The sequence below is a fragment of the Rattus norvegicus genome, chromosome 7 (genome assembly GCF_021556685.1).
Source record: "Rattus norvegicus strain SHRSP/BbbUtx chromosome 7, alternate assembly SHRSP_T2T, whole genome shotgun sequence".
NCBI lineage: Eukaryota > Metazoa > Chordata > Mammalia > Rodentia > Muridae > Rattus > Rattus norvegicus.
This window is the reverse complement of record NC_141540.1, coordinates 116,507,117-116,530,423: the sequence shown is the minus strand read 5'-3', so window position 1 is coordinate 116,530,423 and position 23,307 is coordinate 116,507,117. Positions and strand designations below refer to the sequence as shown.

Below are 23,307 nucleotides of genomic sequence, written 5' to 3'. Positions count from 1 at the left end.
GGACACTTCATATTCATCAAAGGAAAAATCCACCAAGATGAACTCTCAATCCTAAATATCTATGCCCCAAATACAAGGGGACCTACATATGTAAAAGAAACCTTACTAAAGCTCAAAACACACATTGCACCTCACACAATAATAGTGGGAGATTTCAACACCCCACTCTCATCAATGGACAGATCATGGAAACAGAAATTAAACAGAGATGTAGACAGACTAAGAGAAGTCATGAGCCAAATGGACTTAACGGATATTTATAGAACATTCTATCCTAAAGCAAAAGGATATACCTTCTTCTCAGCTCCTCATGGTACTTTCTCCAAAATTGACCATATAATTGGTCAAAAAACGGGCCTCAACAGGTACAGAAAGATAGAAATAATCCCATGCGTGCTATCGGACCACCACGGCCTAAAACTGGTCTTCAATAACAATAAGGGAAGAATGCCCACATATACGTGGAAATTGAACAATGCTCTACTCAATGATAACCTGGTCAAGGAAGAAATAAAGAAAGAAATTAAAAACTTTTTAGAATTTAATGAAAATGAAGGTACAACATACCCAAACTTATGGGACACAATGAAAGCTGTGCTAAGAGGAAAACTCATAGCGCTGAGTGCCTGCAGAAAGAAACAGGAAAGAGCATATGTCAGCAGCTTGACAGCACACCTCAAAGCTCTAGAACAAAAAGAAGCAAATACACCCAGGAGGAGTAGAAGGCAGGAAATAATCAAACTCAGAGCTGAAATCAACCAAGTAGAAACAAAAAGGACCATAGAAAGAATCAACAGAACCAAAAGTTGGTTCATTGAGAAAATCAACAAGATAGATAAACCCTTAGCCAGACTAACGAGAGGACACAGAGAGTGCGTCCAAATTAACAAAATCAGAAATGAAAAGGGAGACATAACTACAGATTCAGAGGAAATTCAAAAAATCATCAGATCTTACTATAAAAACCTATATTCAACAAAACTTGAAAATCTTCAGGAAGTGGACAATTTCCTAGACAGATACCAGGTACTGAAGTTAAATCAGGAACAGATAAACCAGTTAAACAACCCCATAACTCCTAAGGAAATAGAAGCAGTCATTAAAGGTCTCCCAACCAAAAAGAGCCCAGGTCCAGACGGGTTTAGTGCAAAATTCTATCAGACCTTCATAGAAGACCTCATACCAATATTATCCAAACTATTCCACAAAATTGAAACAGATGGAGCACTACCGAATTCCTTCTATGAAGCCACAATTACTCTTATACCTAAACCACACAAAGACCCAACAAACAAAGAGAACTTCAGACCAATTTCCCTTATGAATATCGACGCAAAAATACTCAACAAAATTCTGGCAAACCGAATTCAAGAGCACATCAAAACAATCATCCACCATGATCAAGTAGGCTTCATCCCAGGCATGCAGGGATGGTTTAATATACGGAAAACCATCAACATGATCCATCATATAAACAAACTGAAAGAACAGAACCACATGATCATTTCATTAGATGCTGAGAAAGCATTTGACAAAATTCAACACCCCTTCATGATAAAAGTCCTGGAAAGAATAGGAATTCAAGGCCCATACCTAAACATAGTAAAAGCCGTATACAGCAAATCAGTTGCTAACATTAAACTAAATGGAGAGAAACTTGAAGCAATCCCACTAAAATCAGGGACTAGACAAGGCTGCCCACTCTCTCCCTACTTATTCAATATAGTTCTTGAAGTTCTAGCCAGAGCAATCAGACAACAAAAGGAGATCAAGGGCATACAGATCGGAAAAGAAGAGGTCAAAATATCACTATTTGCAGAAAACATGATAGTATATTTAAGTGATCCCAAAAGTTCCACCAGAGAACTACTAAAGCTGATAAACAACTTCAGCAAAGTGGCTGGGTATAAAATTAACTCAAATAAATCAGTTGCCTTCCTCTATACAAAAGAGAAACAAGCCGAGAAAGAAATTAGGAAACGACACCCTTCATAATAGACCCAAATAATATAAAGTGCCTTGGTGTGACTTTAACCAAGCAAGTAAAAGATCTGTACAATAAGAACTTCAAGACACTGAGGAAAGAAATTGAAGAAGACCTCAGAAGATGGAAAGATCTCCCATGCTCATGGATTGGCAGGATTAATACAGTAAAAATGGCCATTTTACCGAAAGCAATCTACAGATTCAATGCAATCCCCATCAAAATACCAATCCAATTCTTCAAAGAGTTAGACAGAACAATTTGCAAATTCATCTGGAATAACAAAAAACCCAGGATAGCTAAAGCTATCCTCAACAATAAAAGGACTTCAGGGGGAATCACTATCCCTGAACTCAAGCAGTATTACAGAGCAATAGTGATAAAAACTGCATGGTATTGGTACAGAGACAGACAGATAGACCAATGGAATAGAATTGAAGACCCAGAAATGAACCCACACACCTATGGTCACTTGATTTTTGACAAAGGAGCCAAAACCATCCAATGGAAAAAAGATAGCATTTTCAGCAAATGGTGCTGGTTCAACTGGAGGGCAACATGTAGAAGAATGCAGATCGATCCATCCTTACCACCCTGTACAAAGCTTAAGTCCAAGTGGATCAAGGACCTCCACATCAAACCAGACACACTCAAACTAATAGAAGAAAAACTAGGGAAGCATCTGGAACACATGGGCACTGGAAAAAATTTCCTGAACAAAACACCAATGGCTTATGCTCTAAGATCAAGAATCGACAAATGGGATCTCATAAAACTGCAAAGCTTCTGTAAGGCAAAGGACACTGTGGTTAGGACAAAACGGCAACCAACAGATTGGGAAAAGATCTTTACTAATCCTACAACAGATAGAGGCCTTATATCCAAAATATACAAAGAACTCAAGAAGTTAGACCGCAGGGAAACAAATAACCCTATTAAAAAATGGGGTTCAGAGCTAAACAAAGAATTCACAGCTGAGGAATGCCGAATGGCTGAGAAACACCTAAAGAAATGTTCAACATCTTTAGTCATAAGGGAAATGCAAATCAAAACAACCCTGAGATTTCACCTCACACCAGTGAGAATGGCTAAGATCAAAAACTCAGGTGACAGCAAATGCTGGCGAGGATGTGGAGAAAGAGGAACACTCCTCCATTGTTGGTGGGATTGCAGACTGGTAAAACCATTCTGGAAATCAGTCTGGAGGTTCCTCAGAAAATTGGACATTGAACTGCCTGAGGATCCAGCTATACCTCTCTTGGGCATATACCCAAAAGATGCCTCAACATATAAGAGAGACACGTGCTCCACTATGTTCATCGCAGCCTTATTTATAATAGCCAGAAACTGGAAAGAACCCAGATGCCCTTCAACAGAGGAATGGATACAGAAAGTGTGGTACATCTACACAATGGAATATTACTCAGCTATCAAAAACAATGAGTTTATGAAATTCGTAGGCAAATGGTTGGAACTGGAAAATATCATCCTGAGTGAGCTAACCCAATCACAGAAAGACATACATGGTATGCACTCATTGATAAGTGGCTATTAGCCCAAATGCTTGAATTACCCTAGATCCCTAGAACAAAGGAAACTCAAGACGGATGATCAAAATGTGAATGCTTCACTCCTTCTTTAAATGAGAAAAAAGAATACCCTTGGCAGGGAAGGGAGAGGCAAAGATTAAAACAGAGACTGAAGGAACACCCATTCAGAGCCTGCCCCACATGTGGCCCATACATATACAGCCACCCAATTAGACAAGATGGATGAAGCAAAGAAGTGCAGACCGACAGGAGCCGGATGTAGATCGCTCCTAAGAGACACAGCCAGAATACAGCAAATACAGAGGCGAATGCCAGCAGCAAACCACTGAACTGAGAATAGGTCCCCCGTTGAAGGAATCAGAGAAAGAACTGGAAGAGCTTGAAGGGGCTCGAGACCCCAAAAGTACAACAATGTCAAGCAACCAGAGCTTCCAGGGACTAAGCCACTACCTAAAGACTATACATGGACTGACCCTGGACTCTGACCCCATAGGTAGCAATGAATATCCTAGTAAGAGCACCAGTGGAAGGGGAAGCCCTGGGTCCTGCTAAGACTGAACACCCAGTGAACTAGACTATGGGGGGAGGGTGGCAATGGGGGGAGGTTTGGGAGGGGAACACCCATAAGGAAGGGGAGGGGGGAGGGTGATGTTTGTCCGGAAACCGGGAAAGGGAATAACACTTGAAATGTATATAAGAAATACTCAAGTTAATAAAAAACAAAAAAACAAAAAAACAAAAAAACAAAAAAACAAAAACAAAAAAAACAAACTGGATACACAATGAGGACCCTGCATTCTGCTGCCTACAGGAAACACACCTCAAAGACAAAAACAGACACTACCTCAGAGTGAAAGGCTGCAAAACAACTTTCCAAGCAAATGGTCTGAAGAAGCAAGCTGGAGTAGCCATTCTAATATTGAATAAAATCGATTTTCAAATAAAAGTCATTCAAAAAGATAAGGAAGGACACTTCATATTCATCAAAGGAAAAATCCAATAAGATGAAATCTCAATCATAAATATCTATGCTCCAAACACAAGGGCACCTACATACATAAAAGACCTTACTAAAGCTCAAAGCACACATTGTACCTCACACAATAATAGTAGGAGATTTCAACACCCCATTCTCATCAATGGACAGATTATGGAAACAGAAAATAAACAGAGACATATACAGACTAAGAGAAGTCATGAACCAAATGAACTTAACAGATATTTGTAGAACATTCTCTTCTAAAACAAATGGATATACCTTCTTCTCACCACCTCATGGTACGTTCCCCAAAATTGACCATATAATTGGTCATAAAACAGGCCTCAATAAATACAGAAAGATAGAAATAATCCCATGCGTCCTATCCAACCACCACGGGGTAAAGCTGGTCTTCAATAATAATAAGGGAAGAATGTCCACATGCGAGGTGAACAATGCTCTACTCAATGATAACCTGGTCAAGGAAGAAATAAAGAAAGAAATTAAAGACTTCTTAGAATTTAATGAAAATGAAGGTACAACATACCCAAACTTATGGGACACAATGAAGGCTGTGCTAAGAGGAAAACTCATAGCTCCGAGTCCCTGTAGAAAGAAACAGGAGAGAGTATATATCAGCAGCTAGACAGCACACCTAAAAGCTCTAGAACAAAAAGAAGCAAATACACCCTGGAGGAGTAGAAGGCAGGAAATAATCAAACTCAGAGCTGAAAGCAGCCAAGTAGAAACAAAAAGGACCATACAAAGAATCAACAGAACCAAAGTTGGATCTTTGAGGAAATCAACAAGATAGATTAACCCTTAGCCAGACTAATGAGAGGACACAGAGAGTGTGTCCAAATTAACAAAATCAGAAATGAAAAGGGAGACATAACTATAGAATCAGAAGAAATTAAAAAAATCATCAGATCCTACTGCAAAAGCCTATATTCAACAAAACTTGAAAATCTGCAGGAAATGGACAGTTTCCTAGACAGATACCAGGTACCCAAGTTAAATCAGGAACAGATAAATCATTTAAACAACCCCATAACTCCTAAAGAAATAGAAGTGGTCATTAAAGGTTTCCCAAACAAAAAGAGCCCAGGTCCAGATGGGTTCAGTGTAGAATTCTATCAGACCCTCATAGAAGACCTCATACCAATACTATCCAAACTCTTCCACAAAATTGAAACAGATGGAGCACTACTGAATTCCTTCTATGAAGCCACAATTACTCTTATACCTAAACCACACAAACACCCAACAAAGAAAGAGAACTTCAGACCAATTTCCCTTATGAATATCAACGCAAAAATACTCAATAAAATTCTAGCAAACCGAATCCAAGAGCATATCAAAACAATCATCCACCATGATCAAGTAAGCTTCATCCCAGGCATGCAGGGATGGTTTAATATACGGAAAACCATCTATGTAATCCATTATATAAACAACCTAAAAGAACAAAACAACAAGATAATTTCAACAGATGCTGAGAAAGCATTTGACAAAATTCAACACCCTTTCATGATAAAAGTCCTGGAAAGAATAGGAATTCAAGACTCATACCTAAACATAGTAAAAGTCATGTATAGCAAACCAGTAGCTAACATTAAACTAAATGGAAAGAAACTTGAAGCAATCTCACTAAAATCAGGGACTAGACAAGGCTGCCCACTCTCCCTCTTCTTATTCAATATAGTTCTTGAAATTCTAGCCAGAGCAATCAGACAACAACGGGCGATCAAAGGGATACAGATTGGAAAAGAAGAATTCAAATATCACTATTTGCAGATGATATGATAGTATATTTAAGACATCCCAAAAGTTCCACCAGAGAACTACTAAACCTGATAAACACCTTCAGCACAGTGGCTGGGTATAAAATTAACTCAAATAAATCAGTAGACTTCCTCTACACAAAAGAGAAACGAGCCGAGAAAGAAATTAGGGAAACGACACCCTTCATAATAGTCCCAAATAATATAAAATACCTCGGTGTGACTTTAACCAAGTAAGTGAAAGATCTGTAGGATAAGAACTTCAAGGGGTTGGGGAATTAGCTCAGTGGTAGAGCGCTTGCCTAGGAAGTGCAAGGCCCTGGGTTTGGTCCCCAGCTCTGAAAAAAAAGAACAAAAAAAAAAAAAAAAAAAAAAGAACTTCAAGCCTCTGAAGAAAGAAATTGAAGAAGACCTCAGGAGATGGAAAGATCTCCCATGCTCATGGATTGGCAGGATTAATATAGTAAAAATGGCCATTTTACCAAAAGTGATCTACAGATTCAATGCACTCCCCATCAAAATACCAATTCAATTCTTCAGAAAGTTAGACAGAACAATTTGCAAATTCATGTGGAATAACAAAAAACCCAGGATAGCTAAAGCTATCCTCAACAATAAAAGGACTTCAGGGGGAATCACTATCCCTGAACTCAAGCAGTATTACAGAGCAATAGTGATAAAAACTGCATGGTATTGGTACAGAGACAGACAGGTAGACCAGTGGAATAGAATTGAAGACCCAGAAATGAAAGGACACACCGATGGTCACTTGATTTTTGACAAAGGAACCAAAACCATTAAATGGAAAAGGAAGCATTTGCAGCAAATGGTGCTGGTTCAACTGGAGTTCAGCATGTAGAAGAATGCAGATCGATCCATGCTTATCACCCTGTACAAAGCTTAAGTCCAAGTGGATCAAGAACTTCCAATCAAACCAGATACACTGAAACTAATAGAAGAGAAAGTGGGGAATCATCTCAAAAACATGGGCACTGGAGAAAATTTCCTGAAGAAAACACCAATGGCTTATGCTCTAAGATCAAGAATGGACAAATTGGATCTCATAAAAATGCAAATCTTCTGTAAGTCAAAGGATACCTTTGTTAGGACAAAATGGCAACCAACAGATTGGGAAAAGATCTTTACCAATCCTACAGCTGATAGAGGCCTTATCTCCAAAATATACAAAGAACTCAAGAAGTTAGACTGCAGGGAGACAAATAACCCTATTAAAAATGGGGTTCAGAGCTAAACAAAGAATTTATAGCTGAGGAATGCCGAATGGCTGAGAAACACCTAAAGAAATGTTCAACATCTTTAGTCATAAGGGAAATGCAAATCAAAACAACCCTGAAATTTCACCTCACACCAGTGAGAATGGCTAAGATCAAAAACTCAGGTGACAGCAAATGCTGGTAAGGATGTTGAGAAAGAGGAACACTCCTCCATTGTTGGTGGGATTGCAGACTGGTACAACCATTCTGGAAAACAGTCTGGAGGATCCTCAGAAAATTGGACATTGAACTACCTGAGGACCCAGCATTACCTCTCTTGGGCATATACCCAAAAGATGCCTCCAATATCTCACAAAGATACATACTCCACTATGTTCATAGCAGCCTTATTAATAATGACCAGAAGCTGGAAAGAACCCAGATGCCCTTCAACAGAGGAATGGATACAGAAAATGTGGTACATCTACACAATGGAATATTACTCAGCTATCACAAACAATGACTTTATGAAATTCATAGGCAAATAGATGGAAGTGGAAACATCATCCTGAGTGAGGTAACACAATCACAGAAAAACACACATGGTATGCACTCATTGGTAAGTGGCTATTAGCCCAAATGCTTGAAATACCCTAGATGCTTAGACCACATGAAACTCAAGAGGGATGACCAAAATGCGAATGCTTCACTCCTTCTTTAAAAGGGGAACAAGAATACCCTTGGGAGGGAATAGGAAGGCAAAGTTTAGAACAGAGGCAGAAGGAACACCCATTCAGAGCCTGCCCCATATGTGGCCCATACATATACAGCCACCCAATTAGATGGATGAAGCAAAGAAGTGCAGGCTGACAGGAACCGAGGTAGATCTCTCCTGAGAGACACAGCCAGAATACAGCAAATACATAGGCGAATGCCAGCAGCAAACCACTGAACTGAGAACGGGACCCCAGTTGAAGGAATCAGAGAAAGGACTAAAGCGTTGAAGGGGCTTGAGATCCCATATGAACAACAATGCCAACCAACCAGAGCTTCCAGGGACTAAACCACTACCCAAAGACTATACATGGACTGACCCTGGACTCTGACCTCATAGGTAGCAATGAATAGCCTAGTAAGAGCACCAGTGGAAGGGGAAGCCCTTGGTCCTGCCAAGACTGAATGCCCAGAGAATGTGATTGTTGGGAGGAGGGCAGTAATGGTGGGAGGATGGGAAGGGGTACACCCATAGAGAAGGAGGGAGGGGCTAGGGGGATGTTGGCCTGGAAACCGGGAAGGGGAATAACAATCAAAATATAAATAAGAAATACTCAAGTTAATAAAGATGGAGAAAAAAAACACCTTGCCCCCTAGACATTCAGGGCTACGCCACCCCACCCCAAAACCATGCTGTGTGACTGTGGTGCATTGTGGGGCTGAGCTGGTTCAAATAGAATAAAAACCCTGCTGTGATGTGCATCAGATCGACTCCTGTCTGGATTTTGGGGGTCACTAACATTTCCTTGGCACTACACTGCTAATTTCTGCAGAGTAAAGGTTCTTTCCCTTTGCTTACTACTTGAGTCTGGGGTCATCCTTCAGTGAATCTCAGATCCTAAAACTAAATGGTGGTTCTGCTTCCTTAAGCTGACCTGCAATACAATACCTTTCTGAAACCCCTCCTTCTGCCGACTGAAGGAATCTATGAACATAAAAGTGAAGAAACCAAGCAGAGCCCAAGCAAACAAATAAACATACCCGGACTTATTCTCTCTGTCCTTCCTTCCCTGTGATGTTTGATATTAACTCTTACAGGAGAGGGCACTGGTATGCTTCTATAATCTTACTTTTGTTTCCACCCAGAGTCAGAGGTGGAATCCAGATCTTCATTTGACCAAAAATTTTGAAACAGAGTGGATTAAAGAGAATTAATGAACTAATCCTTTAATCCCAGCACTTGGGAAGCCTGCCCAAGGAGATCTCTGAATTTGAGGCTAGCCTGGTCTACAGAGTGAGTTCCAAGATGTCCAGGGCTACACTGAGAAACCCTGTCTTGAAAATATCAAGAGGGTGTGGGAGAGAGGTTAAATTCAAATAATTTTATGGAGCTGTGATTCACCTTAAGAGACAGCTTTCCTTAAATGGGCCTAAACAAAGCCCATATGTCTGACCTTCCTGTATTTGGTATTTTAAATTTTAGGGAGAGGCAACTGTGTTCCTTTTCCTTTTGGAAAAATTGGGGTGTTGCCAGGGAAACAGGAGGTGTGGTCCAGAACTGATCATGAGAGTAGAGCTGTCCTTAGGGGCTTCTTAACCTCATAGTATCATTTCTAATATTTAAAGAGGGGAGGGAGGATGTGATAGCCAGAGCAACCAAGTAGAAACCTCCTTCAGGCAAGAGACCTTAATGGCAGCAGGCAGCCCAGTAACAGTGGAAGTTCTGCTCTTCTCAGATAAAGTGTCTGTATACTCCTAACGGTTTTGTTTTGTTTTGTTTTGTTTTTTTGTTTGGGGGAGGTGTCCCAAGCCAAACAAGGGGATGGTAGAGCATTACCCATACCCCAGGCATCTCTCAGAGCACCACCCCAATGCCTCTCATGTTTGTTAGTGCCTTCTTTCTGTTTCCCTCTTAGCCTCGGAATAGTCTTGCTACCTTGCATGGTTCCTCCTGGGTCTCTCCTTTAACCCTTACAGGAGATCCCCACTTTTTGAGGGCCTCCCTACCTCTGCGTTCCTGTTATAATTGTTCCCCAGGCACTATTGGCCACCCTTGCTGGACTTGTACTGCAAAACAGGAAGGTAGCATAGGTAAACTAACAGGATGTCACCTAGCATTAGTTTCCAATCAGGTATGAGCATCTTCACCGCAGGCCTTAGGGACTCACCAACACCCCACCCCCAAATCCCGACCCCGGGTCAACCTCCCACATGAGATCTGTCATATGGTGTGACTTCATGACATCCGTAGCTTAGATCAGAACACTTTGGACCTCTGGACAGCAGAAGTGAGGAGGGATATGGAACTTGTGTCATCCTGGAGGAGGGATGGACAAAATATTAAGGCCCTTCATGACTCTGCCACAGTTCGAGGTCCCAGTATCCCTTCAATGATCCTGCCTCTTGGTTCTCAATCTCCCTCAATGTCTCCCTCTTGCCCTTGATGGTTAGCCATCTGCGGCCCTGTCCTTCTCACCCCAGGTATTATAAAAACAAGGTACTAATATAGCCACAGACATCATCAACCAGTTCTGGTACAATAACAAGCTACTCCCACAAACCATGCTGACAGATATGACATGGCCCCATTCTCAGAAACAAAAGAAGAGATGTGGGTTCACAAAACAGATGAGGGACAGTAGAGTGCTGACTGTTTTGTTTTACAAAAGGAAAACGAAGCCAGGGATATGTTTGGTGGAGTCTATGGTGCTGGGGGCGGGCAGTGCCTCTGCAGGCACATAATGAGGCATTCTTTCTCCCTGAAGGACCAGCCATATGACAGGTATAGTAGAGAATAGATTTTATTAGGGCATGGGGAGGGAGTAGGGGGGCTGGGGGGGAGAGAGAAGAGTTGAGGCTGTGCATGCTCACATGGAGAGAGAGGGGAGGGGAACAGAGAGAGAAGGGACAGAGGGGAAGAGAGGGAAGGAGCAAGAGAAGAGAGTGACAAGGGGTCAAGCAGCCCCTTTGTAGTGAGTCAGGCTTACCTAGCTGTTGCCAGGTAACTGTGGGCAGATCCTAGAAGGAATGCTAACCCTGACCATACCACTGGACAGCCATCATAAAGCACTGAAGGATTGGGGTTCCTTTCTCCCCAATGCAGGCTTGGACCTACACAACTCCATTGAGACCAAAGCCAAGTTATGATAAAACCAGGCAGGTTTCTGTTTCCCCACCAGAGTACTGTCTTCTTTCAACCAGAGTACTGTCTGCTATAAACCATGTAATTGGCACCTGAAACACTTAGAAGCCTCTGCCCTCACCACCCACTTCCTCTTCTATCTCTTTCCTCCCCTTCCTCTGACTCATACTGTATAATCCAGCCCCTCTGTTTCAGAAAAGGAGCTGTCCTTTTCACACAGTCTTCTGAATCATTTATCCCCACCAAACTTACTACCCTGCAACAGCTGCTTCCCAGCACCTCTGCATGCTGAGACAACACTGGTGGGGGAGGGGCAAGTGGCACTTGGAAGAGGTACACTTAGTTAAGGAGAAACCTTTGCTGTGTGACTGAAGGCGGTGAGGGAGGCATATGTGACCTTGGCTACTTAACAGTGGTCCTTCATTCTCTGTGGAGAGGAACTGGCTTGGCTAATATTTGACCTGTCCACTGTGACAGCAGTCAGGCTGCTGAGTGAGTTGTAAGGCAGGAGAGAGGGCTGGGTGTGTTTTGTATTGCATGTAGCCCTCTCTGCAGAGGGCCTGGCTTCACTCACACAAGCCTGGTAACATCAGGTACATCGAACTCTAAGAATCGGCAAGCCCACTGTTGCCGTCTCCTTAAGAGTTCATTTAGGGAGTCTGTCAGGAATTTGGGCAGGAGTCCACACTAAGGGAAGCTTACTTCCCAAACAGTGGTGCTGGGTGGAAAGTGGAGGACTCATGAGAACCCCTAGTTTAAGACTTTTAGAGAAGCAGTCTGAAGCAGTGTGGTGATGTGGTCCATCGCCATCCTGGAGTAGGGATAACTTTGCCCAGGAGCCACAGCAATGGGGTCAGAGGAGCAAAACGACGAAAGTTTTGTGATAAAGGACAGAACTCTCTATATTCACAGGGGAGGAATGTCACCTGGAGTTCCAGCCGTTACTCCCTCTTCCTCTCCTCCAGCCAGAAGTGGTCTCAGAATATGCTAGAATGTAGAGGAAACAGAAGATGAACTGTCAGCTGTGATTTGGCGGTCACTTAGTGGTTTTGATATTATGCGTGTTCCTGTAAGTGACCTCACCCATCTTCTGTTAAAAAACCCCATAAACTCATTGAGTGCTAAGAATTGGGAGGGCTTGTCACTTGGATCAGCAACTGATGCTCCGTATTTGTTTGCAGGGCCTTGGTCTCTGCAGCTCTTTCCTTGACATAGACTCTTATATGCCTGGGACAGCATGTGAGGGGAATTACAGAGAAAAATTTTCTCCCTGTTCTCTTCCTCTTACCATGGTGGTGTGTGCTGGGTTATGCAATGTTGCTGGCAAACACGGTTTGATTGCATCATAGATTGTAGGGTAACAAGGAAGGGATTTTGGTAATGGTGCAAGGGTACAGGCCATTGAAGGTAACAGAATTTTAGCAGAGCCACTCATCTTGTATGAATTCTGGAGTGATGGCACTGAGGCTTTCAAGCAGTCCTCAGGTTTGGTAATCATTACCGAAAAGGCCAATTCCCCACTGCTCCTTCAGAATCCTGCCTTTGGCCTACAGTGTCTCTCTTTCTTCCATCGATCTTCCTACATAACCCAGAACATCGACACTGGAGTTGAATGTACATGTGGATCCAGCCAGAAATCACAGGAAGAATGAGACTCTTGTTTCAGCCCTGTGCCTCCCATCCGGAGAATATGCCTGATGTTCCCTGAGCCTCTGGCTACGTTTACTTGGTAGCCTTGCCTGCTTAACTGAATGCACTCAGTTTCACTGATTCTGTGGACCATTTTGGGACACAGTTGTCCTCTGAGCATGCGTGTCCTTTGCTATGGCATCCTCTCAGGATGATTTCCAGCTCAGGTCTCTTTTTGTGACCAGCTTTCCTTCTGTAACCTGTATCAGTCAGTGCCTTGTAGAGGAGTAAGTGGGGCTACTCACTGAGCTCTAAGCTCCATGGAGTTAGGAAACTCAGACTCTGGCTTGATGTGGGAAAAATCCCAGGGCTGGGCCACAGATGTCATCAATATGTGGCTCATTAGTAAGGTTCTAATTGTTAGAATACTATGCCACATGGTAGTGTCATAAAGGCCAGGGAAACTCATGTCCTTTGTGGAACACATTGGACTAGGACCTCATAGGTGTAGGGACAAGCAATGTACAAACTGGAGCCGGGAGAATGAGCATGTGGCTGCTTCAACAGGCTTTTGGGCAGCTGGGACACTGGGGTCATTCATCCTCTGCATAAGACTGACTTGTGTCATGAAAAGCATCTCTGGCTCTAGCTTCCAGATGCTTATAGCACCCACAGCCCCAGATATCACCCAAACACATCAGACCCTGCTTAGTAACTTCCACCCCAGTTGCCAGTTAGTTCTCGGCCCAGGACTCTCACATTGTGGATGCAAGATGCTGTTAGGGGCCTGCTCACCAGACCTAGTCTCCAACTATTTGTCAGTAGTTTGCCTGCTTATAGGAAGGAAGGCTGTGGGCTCTGAGCCAATGCAACCCATGCCCGGTATTTAGAGACAGGAAAAATGCAAGTGGTGGTGGCAGAAGCAGCAGCAGCTACAGCACACCTTTGATAGCTACGAGTTCGAGCCAGCCTGGTCTCACCGAGGAAGTCGTAGGACAGCCAAAGCCACACAGAGAAACTGTCACAGAATATCCAAAACACAAAAACAAACAAACAAAAATAAAAACCAAAAACCCGGAAAAAGTTGAGCACGTTGCTTCCTTCCCTTACTTTCTGAATGGTAAGCACAAGTCAACCAAGGCCCCTGCCCTTCTGCCTCTGAGTCTTCCAGCACCAAGATCCTTCACCAAGTGCATGGCCTTCCCTCCCCAACTACTGTAAATCTGACTCCCCGAGCTAACCAACAAGCCCCGTTAACTCTTATTCAATAAACATGAGACCTGGAGGAAGTAAGTACCTAAACCCTCCCTTTTCCGGATGTCAAATGGGAGGAGCTGAGGGAAAGTAAAGTACTTATATAAGTCTTCATCTGCTAGAATTTTCCACGGTGCCTGCAACCTGGTCACAGAGAGGAAGTAAGGACTGGTGTCAGGAGGGAGCTGATAGTTGGCAAGCACAGGGAAGAGCCCTCTGGATAGGCTGTGGGAGGAAGTTTGAGGTTAGGAAGGAAAAGCTGGGCGGGTGGTAGATAAGAGATGTAGACAGACATCTATTCCTTGGAGAGAGCTCTTTGTGTGTGTGTGTGTGTGTGTGTGTGTGTGTGTGTGTGTGTGTGTGTTCGGGGGTGGGGGAGATTGGATGCCTGAGCTGCGTGGGAGCCCTGGGACGTAATTGGAAGTCTATTAACTGGCTCCAATTTCCAAGGTTTTCTCTGTGCACCCCTTCTCTGAGGATGAACAGTTCTTGCGCTATGAAGTCCTGTATGCTCATCTTTTTCCTGGCCCTACTGTGTGCAGAAAGAGGTGAGGTGGAAAATGAGAGAGGGCAGGAGGGTACACTGGAGATGGAAACGGGCCTCGGTGTTGTGGATACACTTGCATTTCCAGTGTATGCCCAGTGCCTGAGGTGTGCTGGGGTCAGGGGTTTGGAGACTAACTTGTGGTGGGTGAAGCCTCCTGTGCTGGAGGGCTTCCTGGGTCTGTAAACTGCCAGTGCCTGCCTTGCAACCATCACCACATGCCAGAGGGACTCTTGGAGAGCACTAACCTCTGCCACAAACCCTGGCCACCAGAGTGACTCTACCCTGCTGCCTTTGCCTCCCAGTCAGGACACTGACTTGTGTACACACAAACTGGCGAAGGCTTCTTTTGTGACCAAGTTGCCAAGTCAAGGGGTTTAGGATCCTTAACACTTGGCATTTGGCTTTTTCTTATGCCCCAGCCCATGCCACAGGAGGCCCAAATACTAGAATTTCCTTACTTTAAGAGATTCTGAGCTCAAATACACCAATACATCCAGTTATGTCTGTATTGCAGGAAGCCTCAGCTTTGAGCTGGACTCTGAGATGTTCAGTGCTCAGTCATGCTCCAAGACCCAGAGACCAGCTCTGCAGGTTTAGGGTGGGACAGGTCAGAACAACCCTCCCCATCTGGCAGCCTCCAGTACCTACTTATACACCCATTCACTGCTTCAGCAGACGTTTGGTTTCTATGCCTTCCCATTTTGGTGGCTAATACCTCTTGAGGTCCAGGTCTCTCCTGTGTGGTGGCTCAGTGAGACAGCAGCCCTGAGCATATTTGAACGACTGTTGCGCTTGGTTCACTTTTGCTTTGGTGGAGGTGACTGGGCAGTAGTGTCCTTGCTCTGTCCTAGTGTCCAGCAGCTGTGTGGAAGTAAACACATTGTAGAGGAGGGGTCTGGGTTAGGAAGGGCATGCCCTAACCCTCCTCATGTATTGGCTTCTTTCTCAGCTCAGGGCCTAAAGTGCTACAGTTGCATAGAAGTCCCACTTAATGCTAACTGCTCAACAGCTACCTGCCCCTACTCTGATGGAGTGTGTGTTTCTCAGGTGTTAGAAGCTGTAGAGGGTAAGTTCCCTGTATCCTGTTCAAATATGGGTGGGGGTGGCTTAGAAGAAAAAGTCTGGGTACATGTTCTGGACCATGGTTCCCCTCCTTCCAGGTAGATAACTCCTGGGGTGGGAGTGGGACTCCTGCAAAGTGAGGACTGTTGGGGTCCGAGGAAGCTCTGGGGTGTGGATCATAAAACCTGTTGGCATGCATGGTGTTCATCATCCCCTCCCCCCTCTGTTGCCAGGGTAGTCATGTGCTGCTCCTACCCTTCCGTTATATCTAGGATCTCACTGTCAGACCTGGAGAGCTGGAAGCATTTAGTGAGTCTTTGTATATAGTGAAGGAATCTGGAGCTAGGGCTAAAGGAATGACAGGATTGATGATAGAAGGGAGACCTTAGGGCATTTTAGATCCTTCAACGCACCAGTTTCTGACATATCCTCCAGATAGACAAGGCAGGAACAGCCCCACCCTGCTCTACAGTTTCCTGTTCCTGACCACACCCTGCCTGTCTCCTGAAGTAGGTCTCCTAGATGCAACTTCCCAGGGAACTGCAAGAGTCTGAGAGGCTGGTTGCCCTTTTTGCTCTGCCACTGAGTGATCTTACACTGTGCTGTGTCTCTGTGGGGTACGTGTTCCTGCGCGTGTGTGTGCGCATGTTTGTCTATAAATGTGGGTTCACATGTATGAATGTATGTAATGTAACATAATGTATGTGAAGGTCAGAAAACATCCTTGAGTACCATTCCTTAGGCACTGTCTACTTTTGTTTAATACACACGAGTTTTGAATTTCCTGGAACTGGAGGTGCAGAAGGTTGTAAACCACCATGTGGGGTCTGGGGCCCAAACCCTGGGCTTGTGTAAGAGCAACAAGTGCTTTTGAACTGCTGAGCCATGTCTCCATTCCCAACCACCTTGGTTTTGGAGACAAGATCTTTCACTGGGACCTAGGAAAGGAGAGGAGGGAGGTGGCAGAGAGCTCTCAGGACCTTCCGATTCCCTCTCTCCAGCACGGAGATTATAACCAGCACCCCGTGCTTGGCTAGCTATTTATATGGTTGCTGGGAATTGAACTTGGGTCCTTAATGCTTTCATGTAGCAAGCACTTCACTGACTGAGCTGCTTCCACAGCACTTTGCATGTAAAGACACATGTGCACACACATGTGGATGTGCAGGCACTGGGGAGGTACAAGTGTAAGGGACCCAGAAGTTGATGGGAATCTCCTATGACAATGATTTTATTTACTAAGGCAGGGTCTCACACTGAATTCAAGTCTTTCATGTTCAGCTTGTCTAGCCAGTGAGCTCATCTCAGGGGATTCACATCTTTGTTTTTTAAGCACAGAGCTACAAGTAGGCCACCATGCCTGCCCATCGTTTGATGGGCTTTAGTGACCAGAACTTGGAGGAGGGGGTCTCCAAGTCTCCTTACCAGCCCATGGTTTTTTATCTTTGTTTCGTTTGTTTGTTAGTTGAGGCAGGGTCTCACTCTAGCCCAGGTTTGCCCAGAAGCCCCCATGTAACCCAGTGTGGAATTGAACTCATAAAATTTCTCCTGCCTCAATCTTCCCAGTTCGGGAATTACAAGTCTGATCGACCATGTCTGGCTTCAACATGCCTTAGAGACAAGTCTGGGCCATCCAGGCCTGGTGACATGTGGCCCAGACTTTAGGGTGCTCTGTTGTTCCTGCATAAGAAGTGACTCACTCCCTGATGTCTTGCAGGCTCTGTAAGACGGACAGCAAAGAGCAATCTCTGCCTTCCAATCTGCCCCAAGTTTCCTCAAAGAACCGAGATCCTGGGTACCGTTGTCTACACGAAGGTTTCCTGTTGCAATACAGATCTTTGCAATGCAGCAGGTCCCACTGGAGGCAGCACCTGGACCGTGGCAGGGGTGCTTCTGTTCAGCCTGGGCTCAGTCCTCCTGGAGACCTTGCTGTGATGGCCCCTCCAAGGCCCCGCCACCCTTGTCCTTTTAGCCTCATGTGTAATCACTCCTCTGAAGCCCTCTAGTGATAAATTCTGAGTAATAGAAACTCCCAGGTGGGGGTAGGGTGTGGAACACCTTGATTCAACTCTATAGCCCCTGCTGGGTAGGTGCCCCACTCCCCTCTCTAGGACTTTCAGATCTGTACTTCCTGGAATGCCATTGTGTTGTGGTTTGCTGCTCTTGGCCCTGGAGGCACATGGACAGCACAGGGAAGAGGCAGAAACCCAAGGCACTGTGACACCACCCCCATCCATACATAAAAATCTGGGGTTCTGCAGGGTTCCCACACATGCCTCTCAAGGTTCCCCTATTTTAGTCCAATAAACTCTCTGTTCTCCCAGCCAAGATCTCAGTTTTTCTTTTGCTACACTGTGTCTGCTGAGTCCTGCCTGCCAGTTCACATCTCTGTCCTTTCTGCTACCCGCACTAGCTAACTCATGTTAACCAGCTAAGAGTGGGGGACCACTTAGTTAGGGTGGGCTTCCCTCAGGCTGATGCTGGAGGAAAAAGAGGGGGGATGAAGAGCAGTCTGCTTTATCTGCACAGGCAAGGTCTCTTGCTTGTGGTTTGGCTGGATTAGACGCCTATTCTCTGCCTTGTGATTGCTGGTGACCCTGAGTCTTCTTTATGTAACCATCTCTTGAGCCACTTTCCTCCCCCCGCCCATACCCATTAGTGGGGATAGAACCCAGGGCCTCCTGGATGTGAAGAAGCACCTTCAAGCCACACACCAACACAGGTCACCTGCAAAGAGCACTTGTTTGCGGTGGGGAAGTCCTGGAGACAAGTGGTTAATGGAGGGTAGTGGCTTCCCTGTCCAGTTCTATTAATCCAGAGGTAGAAGTAATTTCCTGCAGAGAGTCATGGCTTAGCTCAGAGTGACCAAAGCCTCACGCTCCCTCTCCTGGAGTCCTAGTCTATATTGGATGTCCCCAGTGTAGGCCTGATTTGACACATTTGCAACCAGCAATCCATCATTCCTCTCTGTTTAGCCTTGAGATCTTGCTGTCCAAGAGGCGAGCAGAGCCTGTGTAGTTAACATCACAGGAGTCCTCACGGATATGGACAGCACCCTAGAAACATGGGTGCTATGGACATTAGTACCCCCTGCTCTTGGAGGTCATGAACATCTGAGATTTTGTCAAGGTGAAGATCCTTTAAGGTAGAGTTATCACTCAACTAAGGAAGCCCTCATCCCTGTAGCCTTGTCCCATGGGACAAGCACAGATCCAGATATGTGGCCATGGTGCTTGTTGGGCCATAAAACTTGAGTCATGAGTAGGGATTCTGGAACTTTATTCTATATTCTGCATTGATTCTGTTGCAGGCTCTTCTGGCCTCTGCTTCTGAGCCCTGGGTTTATAGGTATGCAGTACTGAAAGACCCCCAGAGCGGGCAGGCCCTTACTCAAGTCTCAGGATGATGAAAACTCCCAAGAACTCACATAAGACCGTCCTTGCTATAATCACATGAGGTTTATAGGTAGGAACCAGTGCACTGGGGTTGAGACTCTTATCTCACACAGGGGCAGAGGAGTTTGACTCTGAGTAGAAGGAGTATTTAAAGGAAGAAGCCACAACCCAAGGGGGCGGGGATAGATTCATTGGAAAGTGTTGAGAATACCAGTGAAAAAATCACAAGGAGAGCTTTCTCTCTCTCAAGATTCCTTTTAAGATTGTAATCTAACTTTATGGTCAGCGAGTTCCTGGGAGAAGCTTTCTGTTATCTTTATTAGGTCAGGATCTCACACTTAAGGGTCTTATCTTTAGCATTTTTATAAAGTTTCTGGGAGAGCAGGCTCAAGAAATGTGACCTTTTATTTACTCACTGGCCAAGGGCAGGGTCTGGAAATTTGAGGTATTTAGGGCTTTTTAGGGGTGAGATAGCATTTCTAAACTTCTGACTTCGTCGTGACTGTCTGTTTTGTTCTTTCAATACCACCCTGGCCATTCCCTATGTGTTTTAAAAGGGCAGACTGCCCACTGCCTCACTGGCTGAGACGCTCAGCCCCTTGAGCAGCACTGGTCTCAAGGGCATGAGCACAGGAGACCTGGTCCTGACCTGTACCTGAGCAAATCAGGAGAGCTGGTGGATGTCGATGTCCACACCAAGATGGCACCAGGAACCAGGCATAAGCCTGTGGGATTAGAAAACACACACATGCGGGTTATTCTTGTTAAGAAAGAAAGCCCACCCTGTGGCTTTATTTTGGGAATATATACCCCAAATTGACCAGGTGGAAAACTCTGGAAAGCACAGTGGGAAACCATGGCTTAAGGCTTAGGTAACAAAAGATTGAATAATGAATTCGTGCCCCAAATTTACTGGGGAGTAATCCAGGAAGACCAGCCTAAATCCCAAAAATGAAAGACTGGGAAGACAAAAGACAGGAACGAATTGACCATTGCCCAGGTGTGTCAATACCAGACCAGGCTGTTCCTTTGTTAGAAACAAAAGGCTTCCACATTCATCAGCAGGGCTCAGCAGGGGTCAAACCCTGCAAGGGACCCAGAAGGGTCTGACAAGGTGGTGAAACACTGCAGGGAACCCAGGAGGCTCTGAGAAGTTCCCCTATTTTATTTTAATTTTTTATTAAGCAAGTCCCCCTATATTATTTTTGAAGCAATGCCTGTCTTAGGACACATTGGATTATCAGAACTCTTTCCCGTCTCTGGAAAATTCTGCCAGTCTCAGAATTTCCTGTCTTAGGTGAGCACTGGTTCCAAAGAGTTGCCCGTCCTTAGCTAACTACTTCTTTTGAAGATTGAGCCCAATTTGGGCAGAGGGTTTGGATCCTATGAAGCAGAACAACACCTGCTTAGTTGCTGCCCAGGACTTGGAGTGCTGTTTGTGCATGTGATAAGAAGCATAAAGCTGACTACTGCAGCCCCCTAGTGCCCAAACTCAGAGGACTATAACACTGAGGGCCATTGTCAAGCTGTTCCTTATTAAAATGTAGAATTCCCAATCATCAGCAACTACCCACTGTGCTTGTCTAACAATAGATTGGGGGGATGGCAATTCCAGATGCTGCAGACACAGTGGCAATAGCAACAATGGTTGCTACAATAGCAGTGAAGGTGCCAAAGTCTTTCCCAAGACAGTTCAGGATTGGCCATCCTTCTCTAGAACAACCAGAAGGCAATGGAACCAGGTCTGAGATCTGCATAACCAGGGCAGAGTTCCCCAGTCTCCAGCAGCTTCATGCAGATGGCATTCCTGTGAAGTCACAAACTGCAAAATGGCAACACCAGTCACAGCAGCAACAGCCGCCAGTGAATGAAGAGGGGCAGGGGTAATGGCTGGAGTTCGGTCTTCTCCTCCTGCATGCAGCAGTGCATGGAGTGTTGAAGTGCAGGCTATGGTGGGACAGGTCATGCAGCAGCAGTAACAGGTCATGACTGCAGCAATGCCAAAATCTCCATGCTGACAAAAGATGACGGGGAATCCTCCATCTTCCTCCAAGGGCACAGGAATGACTCCAGGGACCTGAACCATGAGAGCTGAATCTTCATGCTCCCAGGATCAGCATGTCTTACCAGCTACTCTGGCAGCTGGCACACTCCTGTAGCATCCTGTAGGAAAAACACAAACATGCCCTCTTCCCCATATAAAATACCTGAACAGGATCATGCCATATGCCAATATGTGGGGCCTTCCATTTCACCTAGGCAGAAGTATGCCTAGTGGTAGGGTGCCATAAACACTCAGAGTTCCTTGGCATCCAAATTTTAAAATTGAAATAAAAAAGAGCATCATTTAAATAATTGTATAGCATACAGGGATATAACTCTCCATTTTTATTTATTAAGATATTGCTAAGATATTAATTTATTAAGATAAATCCTTGAGGATTAACACTATTATGTTATACAGGAAGAAATTGACAACACTGAGCACTTGTATTTATAATTTTACGTGTATACCAAATTATTGTCTCCAGCATTATTGTTTTGGTGATATAAAGAATGAGATTGTTTGACTAATCGTTCCTATGTAAGGCCTATAATCTGCCTGGTATCATTGCCCTCCCTTGCTAAGGGGTCCTGGCAATCCAGTTTGAGTTCTTAAATGGCCTATAAAGGAACAGTACTTAGTGCTCTTAACCACTAAGCCATCTCTCTAGCCCCTCACAAACTTTATTTACCTAAACATAAGCATTAATTTGAAATGCCAAATCCTGTAAATATGGTCCAGATTTAGCCTTAGAAATCCTGCACTGGCAGGGTGAGGCTGGGATTTAAGAGTAAGCAAATGCAGTTTTCCTCTTTTCGTGAGGGTATGTTATCAACTCCATTATCATTTCCAAAGAGGGCAGTATGAGTCTACGGTTTCGTTTAGTTGTCTGAACCAGAGCACTGAAAGGAAAGTGAATTGTCAGACATTTATACTGAAATCATCACTCACTGATTTCATGTAGAAAACTTGCCTGCGATAAAGCATAAGTAATTATAAAATTTGAGGGTTAGCAGTACCTAAAAAAGGAAAATATTTTAATCAATTGTAAACCAAAGCCACACATTGGCTATCACTATATGAACTGAAAGTCTGATTTATTTAACACTAAAAAACAGCGGCTAAAGCACGTAATTCAATAATCTGTGCTGAAGCAGGGGATACTCTAGAGAATAAACATGTGATCAATTATATATGTTGCCTTTTCATTAGATGAACCATCTATAAATACAGTAAGTGTATTTTCTATGGGCTGCAAAAGCAGGCATAGAGTAAAATTATAAATTTTGCCTCAAAAATTTGTATATGCAATAGGTCAAATATCAGCATTTTGTCATAACCGATTTACTTGTTTGGAATAAGGTATGTTTCACCAGGTTCCTTTTTAAAATGCTTCCATGACTCTAGCCTACAATTCTGTATTAACACAACAAAAGCTTTATCTCCAATGAGGATATCAAACAAAGGCTTAAGTCCTCTGGTAAGGTGAGGTACTTAGCCAATTAACATATCCTTAGAAGCTTAAAATTAGTTTCAAATATTAAAAAGGAATATTGAATCTTTTCTGGAGCAACAGCTACTCCCCAAATATTAAAGCTCATTGTGAGACTAAATGTTTGTAGTGAAAATGTCCATATACGCTGAGAGATTCAAAGTTCTAACTTCTTACATTGAAGCAGTGACAAAATTACATAATACAGGGCTATTAGCCATTCTTTTGTAAATTTTTTTTAGTGATATCACTTCATGGGCCCTCTAAAATTATAAGCAAGCTCACTAAACGAAAACTCACAATCTCCAGGACATAAAAAAACTGCATAAAAACAATCCCCTTAATCTGTCTTGAAATGGCAGTTGGAGTAAGCAAACAGGCTGTAAAGCTCTCACAAGTTCCTAAACCTCATCATTCCTTCATAAATCCTGTAACAATCTTTACCTGTTTGATTTTTTTTTCTTAATTACAAATAAGTTTGAGTTAGCCAGTGTATCACTGGCAATCCTTATCCACA

General features: G+C 44.0%; 1 protein-coding gene and 1 long non-coding RNA gene across 3 annotated transcripts in view; one reads left to right on the top strand and one right to left on the bottom strand.

Moving 5' to 3' along the window:
* The window catches only part of LOC148004848 (uncharacterized), a 30,697-nt gene extending 16,419 nt beyond the window's left edge, over positions 1 to 14,278 (bottom strand). Inside the window, exons 1-2 of one of the 2 annotated variants that reach the window (XR_015624852.1) lie at positions 14,107 to 14,278; positions 12,294 to 12,354 (exon numbers count right to left, since the gene is read on the bottom strand). This is a non-coding gene — a long non-coding RNA (uncharacterized LOC148004848). Of the gene's footprint in view, positions 1 to 12,293; positions 12,355 to 13,939 lie in introns of both variants that reach the window. The other variant, XR_015624853.1, reaches the window with a different exon arrangement.
* Positions 14,279 to 14,380: 102 nt separating this feature from the next.
* Positions 14,381 to 18,187, top strand: Ly6c (Ly6-C antigen). Its single transcript, NM_020103.2, is given in 4 exon segments — positions 14,381 to 14,411; positions 14,701 to 14,798; positions 15,747 to 15,863; positions 17,577 to 18,187. Coding segments are annotated over 3 exon segments (405 nt in total). The 5' UTR covers positions 14,381 to 14,411; positions 14,701 to 14,728; the 3' UTR covers positions 17,795 to 18,187.
* Positions 18,188 to 23,307: the final 5,120 nt, after the last annotated feature.